The 10,592-nt window shown below is 45.3% G+C and overlaps 1 protein-coding gene across 1 annotated transcript; it reads left to right on the top strand.

Moving 5' to 3' along the window:
* Nucleotides 1-8,772: 8,772 nt before the first annotated feature.
* On the top strand, nucleotides 8,773-9,318 carry LOC120111486. The gene has a single exon (XM_039128542.1). The coding sequence runs from the start codon at nucleotides 8,773-8,775 to the stop codon at nucleotides 9,316-9,318; it is 546 nt and encodes a 181-aa protein (XP_038984470.1).
* The last annotated feature ends 1,274 nt before the right edge of the window (nucleotides 9,319-10,592 follow it).

Raw genomic sequence — 10,592 nt, forward strand, 5'->3', positions numbered from 1 at the left:
GAATACAAATTTTGCTACAGAATTGGACCCGCTAAGTAAAGATCCTGCAAGTTCATAAGAGAAGCAGAATAATCACATTATGTCCTCCCTAGAACAGCATGATCTGCAGGAATCATTAGATGGGGTTAAGATTAGAAAGCATTCATCTGTGACGTTTTGCCTAGAATATAATTGGCATTGCATCCTTTTCAATTCAATGTGTGGTTAAGATTAGAAGTTTCTCCACACCTCTCCCTCTCTCTCTCTCTTTCTCTCTCTGGGCTTGGGCAAAATCTACCGGGATCGAGCTTGAAGAGGAGGAGGAGGAGGAGAAAACTCTTACCGTCCGGGGAGGTTGTGAGTCGGTGACCGGAGCCGCGGAGGTTGCCGTCCGGGGGAGAAGGACGCGAAGAGCCGCCGGCCGGTCGTTGAAGAGGCGACGACACCGAGAGGAGGCGGCTATCAGGCTCTCAGCGAGGGAAAAGGGGGGGCGGGGGCGGCGGCGGCGGCGGCTCTCAGCGAAGGAGGGGGGCCGGCGGCGGCGGCTCTCAGCGAGGGAGCGGACGCAGCGGCGGCTCTCAGCGAGGGAGGGGGGGGTGCGGCGGCGGCTCTCAGCGAGGGGGTGCGGCGACGGCTCTCAGCGAGGGAGGGCGGCGACGGCTCTCAGCGAGGGAGGGGGGCCGGCGGCGGCGGCTCTCAGCGAGGGAGGGGAGGCAGCGGCGGCTCTCAGCGAGGGGGGGGGGTGCGGCGGCGGCTCTCAGCGAGGGAGGGGGGGCGAGGGAGTGGGGGGGGGGGCGGCGGCGGCTGCTCTCAGCGAGGGACGGGACGGGAAGGGAAGGGAAAGAAAGGTTAGGGTTTTTTATTTAAGTCGGTTTGCAAGCTGATTTGGGCTAAATCGTGATTTGGGCTAAATCGGTTTGCAAGCCAAATTTCATATCAATTTTTTTTTTTATTTATAAGGCTGATTGGATGGGACTTGCAAGGCAAAAATATTTTTGAACTATAAAGTATGGTAAAAAAATTCTATAAAGCAGGAAACTTGCAATAGGGGTGCAAATGGGTCATGGCCGACACCATGAGATTTTAAAATGAGAAGAAGAAATTTGAGTTTTATAGAGAGCGATTGGAATTTGGATTATCGAAGAAATTTGGGCGGAACGGCGGGCACACTTAGTTTCATTTTGGATATTCCTCCTTTTATTTTTTCTTTTAATTTAGGTTTACTCAAAAATAATATTTTTAATATTTTTGGAATTAAAAATTAAATTTGGTGACAGAAATTTTTGTCAATAATCTGTTACTGCCAAAAATAATCTTTTAAAAATTTATAAATACTAGGGTTACTATATTTGTGACGGCTGCATTTGTCATTGTCTGGTTGCAATTTTGGTTATCATATTGCTGACAGATACCCCGTCACTATGATGGTCACTAAGGTTTGGCGCCCATCCTACCCGCGCATTCTGTGACCGGTCTGTCACTAAACGGTCACTAAGTTTACACCACGGTGACCAAATTTCTGTCGGTCACTAATCCGTCACAAATAGTAACTGATAACGGTCCGTCACTAATTTCCCGTCACTATACGCGTGTTTTCTGGTAGTGGGAGGAGGGCAGGAAAAACCCGGTGCCAGAGTTCTAATGCTTCTATCCTGCCTTCCGAGGTTGCTTGTGCCTCGGCAAGTTTGCAAATACTACGAGAACCCTAGCGGAGGACAACTCGACAGCAATCTATATGCTCATGTGCCATGCAATTAATGACCCATTCTGAAGCAGTCGGTGGCGAACCTGCCAACCATGCATGCTTGTGAGTTCCCACATGCCTTGGTATTATTCTACAAATGCCTTCACAGATTATCTTTACGAAATTATTGTCCTCGCAGTTCTTTAATGTGCGCCAATACAGAGAAGCCCATGACACGTTTGAATGTCAGAAAGATGAAACCAAGTGCCTTAAAAAACATGCATAAAAGACAACAGATGAACTGTAAGTTCTTTTGATTGGCTGGCATTCCATCCGGCAATCACAGACTCATGAGCCCACTCAAAGGAGCATATCTTCGACATGTAATAGAAGCAGCAGCACCTAAGAGAAACTGGGTTGTCTCGACGCAAAATTTGAGCGCAGTTGTCCCCTTGAACACTTGGGTGCTTGGTAACATGCGCGCCTTGCCCTAAGCTTCGCAACCTTCCTTCCCAAAGCATTCTCCTTAGACTGGTTTGCATGCAATAGTATGTCCTCTGGTGTCGCATTTTTGTCACAAATCACCAGCTGGTTATGGTTTTTTGCACATTGACAAAACCATTTATTGCGAGATTCTTACCTAAACTAAAGAGTGTTTTCCGGCTAGTCATTACACCGGATAGAAAAGATTATATTGACTGTGAACTATATAGATCCAGATGAAAGTATTATTCCATGTGAATAACTACACGATATGAACCACATGGCATACTGAATATTCAAACAAAAATATTTTTTAGTACTCATGAAGTTAGTTTCAAAAAAAAAAAAAAACTCTCAATGCCCCTAGCGTCATTCAGCAAATGTTGCAAAAAAATTAGTAATAAAAACCTCATTTCACTTTAAAGGTAAGTATAATAGTCCATCAACTTTCCTTCTAAAATAAATACATAAAAACTCAAAAATTGGGTGCTCCACTCAGTTGCATAATCAGTTGATAAGAAATTTCAGTTCATATTCTGAGTACATGGAACACGTGTATAGGTACCTAAAAAAAATAAAGAAAGAAAGAGCTAGATCTTACTATAGAGGCCCTTCGAATGAGGGCGCTGACCATGAATAAGCTCTGTTACCACCTCTAGCTGTGGATTCTTTTCCTTAAACGTCGGCATATGAGTTTCCATAAGGCCCTGCCATTCCAAGTTTCTGATTATATTTGGGGAGGTTCAGTCATTAAGAAAGACATAAGACCTTAATATGTTTGGAATAAGAGACAACACCAGCATCATGAGTCAATGTCCATGTTACCTGGACATTCACACCCAACTCCTAGAATCCATATCTAACATGTATCCAAGTCAAATATGCATCGGATGCATGGCTACTTATCAAAATTTACTAATTTCAATTTTTTGAAATTGGTAGAGAGTTGTCTCCAACAATTCCTTTAACCAATTATAATTATGCTTAAAATGAGGCTTTGTTCTTTTCTAGAGATTGTTTAAGACCGTACCATTAAAATATTATTACAAATTATCATTTTTCTATAATCCTTAAGCTAATTAGGAAGTTAGAATGAGAAACATACATATTGAAAGAACATAACAAATAAGGTCTTTGAATGTTTTATTTTATGTGCTATATTATATATGGTTCAAAATATTTTTTTTACATATCCATGTATCTCCTTTTCCTCTTGCCAAGATATACTTGTCAAATAGACTTGTTCCATGAATCTTCTTCTCATGTCCGTGTCCACTCAACACTGATCAACATTACCCTCTCACTACCATCTTAATGAAAACCAGTGTTTTAAAAAGCAGCTGCAATGTGCAGGCAGTCAAGGGAAAACCTGATGCATACGCAATATGCGGGCAGCATATGCGGGTGCTATATATTTTTAACTATTTAGCAATATAAATAATATATTATGTGCAACAAAAACAACAAAAATGATAGTATTTTTTTTATGGATGAATGTAGCAATATTAATAACGAAAACAACTAACAATTAGTGCTTATTACTTAGTCTGTAACATCCAATAGAAATAAATATAAATAGCATTTTAGCATTATGAATACCCATCTCATGCTCACCTAAAACACATATCAAATCTAACCATCAAATTGAACCCATTTCACCTACATGGCCAACATGGGAATGGATTGTATATGTGGTTCTAGAATGCTACGTAGGCTAACATATGCAGTCGCATGATACTAAGAAAGCTAGATATCTTGCTGCAGTGCAAGTTGACTGTTTTTTTGTGCCGGTGCAGTCAAGAGACGGCATGCATACATGTGGGCGAGTATGCGCGCAGCACTATGAACTGCATTTTAAAACACCGACGAAGATGATACACAGTTACGACCTCTCACATTGATGTTCAATACCATGCCTTAAATTACATTTTCAGATTGCATGGTAATAAAGTTGCTGAAAGATGAAATATTTGATATATGTTACAGTTACTAACAAGTTCCTTGCATCATTAGTACATTTTTTCCATCCATTATTGCCATGTTCTAGTCAAATTATTCCTATACTATATACTAACATCTATAATCTCGGTACTAGATACCATACCAATACCTTATAGATTTGGTACAGTATGATCAGTACCATATGGTATGCATTTCGTTCTGAAATAATCCTCTGACCATTTTCTAACTTTTTATCTCAGTATGCCTCAGTACGGGTTGGTACCCATCTCGGTATACTTTGGTACGTCTTGATAAGAGGTGATGCACCTTGGTACGAGGCACTGCAGGACCTGTACCGATCCAAACTTAGGTTTCGTACCGGTTCCCACTCTATATGGTAGGGCGGTACAACAAACCTTGCTATATACTGATTTTGCACCTTAGGCATAGTTTGTGATTGGCAATAAAGGAACCATGCACTTAAACATCCTATCTGCAAAGTCAAGCTAGCAATCAAGCTTATGTGCTCATTCCATGCAGCGGTCCTTGAAGGGAGGCAGCAGCTTTGTAAAACAAAAGTTAATCGAAGAAAAACAGCTTAAAGATAATGCACGCTTTTAATTCTATCAGCTTCAGCTATGACTTGAATCTCAATGATAGCTAACCATTAAGCATTTCTAGGATTGGAATTAATATCAGAAGAGTAATAACCATAACATGTTCAAATAGACCAGCCGTGTGACCGTACGTAGTTGAGTAAGTTCTGGAGCTTATTGATGATATCCAATTCAACAAGTCAAAATTCTAAGGAAAGAGCTGTTTCATATTTGAACTATTTAACATGTATAATAAACATTTTAGACCTATTATATAATGTATCTTTTAAGGAACCTATCCATACCATAGTTGGAAAACATCAAACTAATTGATACACCTTAAAAGTAACAAAACAAGATGCAACATAATACTTGTTCAACTGCCACTAAAAAAGCCTACACACCTACCCTGCCTTGTCATTTCATCTATTTCCTCATCTTGTGTATAATAATAAGTCAAATTGTGAGACATAAAACTTCATGGCATAATGATTCTAAGCTGGAGGGACCAAATACGGACGTGTGCAGTGTAATGTCCGGGCCCACAACCTACTAGGCCCAATAAGAAATAGGCCCAGTCAGGGGTTTGGGCCCAAATTTTTACTGTGGGCAGTATTATTATAATGGCAACCAGGAAGAGGTTGCCACCTCCTGTTAAGAAACGAAAGGATAAGACCGACAGGGGAGAGGTAGCTAGGGTCACCTCACGCCCCAAGTGGTAAGCCAGGCACCATGGCAGAACATCACCTCACGCCCCAAGTGGTAAGCCAGGCACCATGGCAGAGCAGGGAGAGGCGGCTAGGGTCACCTCACGCCCCAAGTGGTAAGCCAGGCACCATGGCAAAGCAGGGGGCAGCTGTTAGTCCCGGAGCCAGAGGGTAGGGGGGATGGGACTTCACAGAAGGAAATCCCCAGCCATGCAAACCCTGGGACGGTGACCTCACCCCCTGCTGGCAGCCGATTCCGGCGCGCCTGAGACAGGGGGGGCGGCTGCCAGTCCCGGAGCAGGGAGGAAAGGAGAGGATGGGACCTCTCAGAGGGGGGTCTCATCCTCTAAACAAATTATTTAAGCCTCTGCCGGCAACCCCAAGTCACAGACCCCCCCTAAACTTTGAACGAGAGAGAGAGCCGAAGCCCTGGAGCCGAAGGACAAGAAGCCCTGAAGCTCTGGGAAAGGAGGGACTACTAGGAAGGAAGCACTGCCGACTACAACCGACCAAGGTAAGGAGTTTTTTTTTTGGGTTAGGGTTTTACGGAAGTAAGAAAACCCCTCTGTGGGGTGCTCTTCCCCTCTGTGTCAACAGTGAAATAGAGGGGAGGAGGCCGGCACAAAAGAGGGAGAAAAAAAAACCCACAAACCCTGGGTCGGGCCGGACTCACAGGCCGCGACCATCCGGACCGAACCCAACCGGGCTCGGCCTGTTGACGAACCGGACACCGCGGCCTCGGCCGCGGGTACCTTGGGGTTCGGGGGGCAACCCGGGCCGCCAGATCTGGCCGGGACGACAACAGAGGCGGCCACAGGGCCGCCAGCCCCGGCCGGACCACCACCTCTTCTCCGGCAAGGGGTGGTGGTGCCGGAAGGAAGAACCAAAAAAAAAAAAAAAAAAAATTTAGAATGAACTCACCGGACCGAAGAGGCTTCATCCTTGGACCCCGGCCATACCTCACCGTGGTCGGAGCAGGGGGAGATCTCCCGGAGGAGATCCAGCCGCGACCCTACTCCCCGGCACTCCTCCTCTTCTCCGGCATCGCTTCGGAGAAGAGGAAGGGGGGCCGGCCTTTCTTCTGCCGGTGCTCCGGGGGGAAGCTCCGCCTCGGTCGGTGGATCGGAGGGGAGCCTCGTCTCCCCGGTCGCCTGCGAGAGAAGAAAGGGAGGAGACGGAGGGTTCGGTGGGGACGAAAGGCCGAAAGGGCTAGGGCTTTCGGTCGGAAACGAGGAGAAAGAGAGAAAAGGAGAGGAAAAGAGTGGAAGAGAGAAAAGAAGAGGGAGTGACCGAGAGAGAGAGGAGGCCGTAGGAGAAGAAGAGGGCCGGAGGACCGGCCGGAGGCATGGGTTCGGCGGAGACGAAGGAGAAAGAGAGGAGAGAGAGGAGAGCGGGAGATGAGGAGGCGGAAGCCTCTGGAAGGGGGGGAGAAAAACCCTGATAACGGGTTTGCGGGTCGGATCCGAATCCGAACCCGCAACCCGTTAAGCCCAAAGAAAAAGAAAAAGAAAAAGAAAAAGGAAAAGGGTTTAGCCAATTTGACTAAACCCGAGCCCAATCAAATTGGGCTAAGCCTGGACAAGCCAGACTATAAAGTTAACCAAAATTAAGCCCAAATGGAATGAGGCCCAAACCCAATTCGGCTGGGATTGGTCCTAACAAACCAAATTAGTGAAAATAAGCCCAATTCAAGCCCACTGTGACTAATTTGGGGCCAAATTGACCCCAGATTAATCCTAACTCAGGCCCAAATAAACCACGGTGACCCTAAACTCGAAATTAAACCCAATTAAGTTGGAGATTAAGCTTATTGACCAATTAGCAGGCCAATTAACCCATATGGACCCAATTAAGGTTCCAATACGGATGCATTAGACTTGGGCTATAGTTTGGGTAGGATCCAAACAAGTAAAAAGGAAATAATATGCTTACTATGATGTGATTTTAGGTGACTCAGGATCCGTCACCAGGACGTGAGAAATTTGGGAGAAAGCGAATCACTGTAAGTAACTTGTTTTAATCTTGTTGTGAATCATGTATATAAGTGGCCTGTCCTAATCTTTTATGGATCATACATGAAATTTAACATGTTATGCATGTACTGTAGGCTAAGAACGATATGGGTATCTGACATGCTCTAGTTACACAAGATATGATGATATATGCTTTATATTCCGTTATGCCTACAAAATACTGGGATTACATTACATGCTAAGATATGAGTTATGAAATATGAACATGAGTGGTACATGTCAGTCACATAATTCATAGTTGTGCACATATTATGTTTTCATAGCTCTTGTGATACATGCAAAATGAATTGAATTCCATATTATGATTTTTATTAGCATGAGTGTAAAGAATGATAATGATTTGCTCTAGCTGCATATTGCTTGTAAAAGGGTACCTAAGAACTCCTAATGCTACGGGCCGAATGCAACTGAGCCGGCCTTGCTAGTGGCCGATAATGACTGAGCCAGCCCCGCCAGTGGCCGACTAATAACTGAGCAGGCCCCGCCAGTGACCAATAATGAATTCGCCGTAGCATCTATGAGGTACTACCTATACGAAGCATTATTTACGAACTTTTAAGAGCTACTGACCCAATGTAACTGAGCCGGCCTTGCCAGTGGCCGAGAATGACTTGAGCCAGCCCCGCCAGTGGCCGCCTAATAACTGAGCCGGTCCCGCCAGTGGCCAAGAATGACTTCGCAGTAGCATTTAAGAGCATGACCACGGCATGCCGGTGGCACGATTTTTCCTACATGTGCATATTACATGATTTCTTGATATTGTAGGATACTGTTTTATTTACTCAGCATGGATATTTTATTATGATGATTTATTAGATAACGTACATGTCAGCTTCTCAAACCCTGATAAGCATGGTTAGCATTTTTAGTTGATTCGACAAGATTATGCAGGATTACTTATTGAGCCGTGTAGCTCATGCCTGTTCATTTACGTTTTTTTTTCAGATCACCACCAGTGACAGCTGCTAGAAGCATTTTTCTTTTGCAACAGGGCTTCCTTATTTTTGGGATGATATGAATAAACTTTTGTGTATATAAACTATATAGAAGCTCTGTACTTTATATGAACCAGTCTGTTGTAATACCTTCTTTTGATATATGCAAGTTTGACTGCTTTTGACTATCTGTTGACCATGTACGAGGCTGCGTGCTATTGTGGGCAGTAGTCGGCAATAGCACGGCCGTGTCACGGATCCGGATCCGGGGCGTGACATTTCGTGGTATCAGAGCTTTAGGACTAACAAGAACATAACAATAAAATTGGGGTTAACGGGTAGTTAAGGGTGTTGAGACTTATTAGGGTATATTGATCTTACTTTGAATTTTGGTTGCAGTAAACACTATAAGATATGGAGGATGATAGGAGGCCACCGTCCCCAGATCCTAGCTACCGCTCCGAGTCCCCGGATACACCACGCTCTGGGGCAGGTAGCGCGGATCTAGCTGGAGTGTACCAGCTGATGGCGCAGCTCCTCCAGCAGCAGCAGCAGATACAGCTAGCTACCATGCAACCAACCAGCTCTTATTATGAGAGGTTCCGACGATTGAACCCACCAGTATTTGATGGCGGACCGGACCCGATAGCGGCCGAGACATGGATTCGGGATATGGAGAAGATGTTCCAAGCACTCCAGTTCCCCGAAGAAACGAAGGTCCGATTAGCCATTCCCCAGCTGAAGGGGAGCGCCGAGTTTTGGTGGACGACCATGGAGCCCGCATACCCCGCTAGCAGGATAACTTGGAGGGACTTCACGAGGCTGTTCTATGCAGAGTATTTTCCGGACTCGGTGAGCCAGATGAAACAAGATGAATTTTTGACACTGACGCAATCCGAGCATATGTCTGTCCTACAGTATGCCAGCAAATTCAACGAACTGGGCCGGTTCTGCCCCTAGTTCATGGAAAATGAAAGGAGTAAGGCAAGCCGGTTTGAGCGGGGGCTGAGGTACAGGATCAGATCTCGGATATCTTCTCACCTATTCACCTGCTACAGAGACGTGCTGGACCGGGCCTTGAAGGTTGAGGCCGACTTGATGAGGCCTGACTTAGAAAGAAGTGATCTGATGAAGGCCAGGCCAGCAGGAGGACAGAGCAGTAGGCCCAAGGGCATCAAGGGGTCTATGATTAAGAAGAGACAGAACCGAGGTTGCCCTAGCTGCGGCAAGCATCACAGTGGGCCCTGTCTGAAGAAAATTGGGGCCTGTTTTACATGCGGGCAGCTCGGACATATGGCACGTGACTGCCCAAAGAGGGCACCCAGACCTCCTGCAATCGAGGGCCAGAAGCCAAGGAACACCCCCCGAGTATTCGCACTGACTCGCCAGGACGCCAGTGCGAGCGACCAAGTGGTGACAGGTACACTGCCAGTTAATTTGATTGATGCCTCTATTCTATTTGATTCTGGTTCCACACATTCCTTCGTGTCAGTTAGTTTTTCCAAACAGTTACACTGCACATCTGAGAAAATAGAACCATTGCATGTTGCCACACCCCTTCAAGAGACAGTGATAGTTGACACTAAATACAAGAACTGCATAATTCAGTTGGGAGGAAAAGAATTAGAAGCAAATCTTCTACAGCTGGACATGCATGATTTTGACATCATTTTGGGGATGGACTGAATGTCCCAGTATCATGCCCACATTGATTGTTACCATAAGAAAGTGGTATTCCGGATGCTGGGGGAACCAGAATTCTTCTTTCAGAATAACAATACGCCCCCTCAATGTAAGCCGACACTGCATTTCATTTCTTCCTTGCGGGCCGTTAGAGCACTCAGAAAGGGGTGCACGGCTTACCTGGCATGTGTCACGGATACCCAAAAGAAAATCAAACTAGAAGATATTCCGGTAGTCAAAGAATATCCGGATGTTTTTCTTGAAGAGTTACCGGGACTACCCCCTGATCGAGAGGTCGAATTTACTATAGACCTCACCCCTGGAGCAGGACCTATCTCCAAGGCTCCTTATCGAATGGCCCCTGCTGAGCTCAGAGAATTAAAGACACAATTACAAGAACTTTTGGATAAAAAGTTTATTCAACCCAGTGTGTCTCCATGGGGAGCTCCAGTACTGTTTGTAAAAAAGAAGGATGGGAGCATGCGGCTGTGCATCGATTACCGAGAACTGAACAAGATAACTATAAAGAACAAATATCCCCTGCCCCGGAT

Source organism: Phoenix dactylifera, chromosome 8, assembly GCF_009389715.1.
Source record: "Phoenix dactylifera cultivar Barhee BC4 chromosome 8, palm_55x_up_171113_PBpolish2nd_filt_p, whole genome shotgun sequence".
Lineage (NCBI taxonomy): Eukaryota > Viridiplantae > Streptophyta > Magnoliopsida > Arecales > Arecaceae > Phoenix > Phoenix dactylifera.

Excerpts from the sequence above, each read along its gene's own strand:
- LOC120111486 (XM_039128542.1), top strand. The coding sequence starts at position 8,773 with ATGGAGGATGATAGGAGGCCACCGTCCCCAGATCCTAGCTACCGCTCC.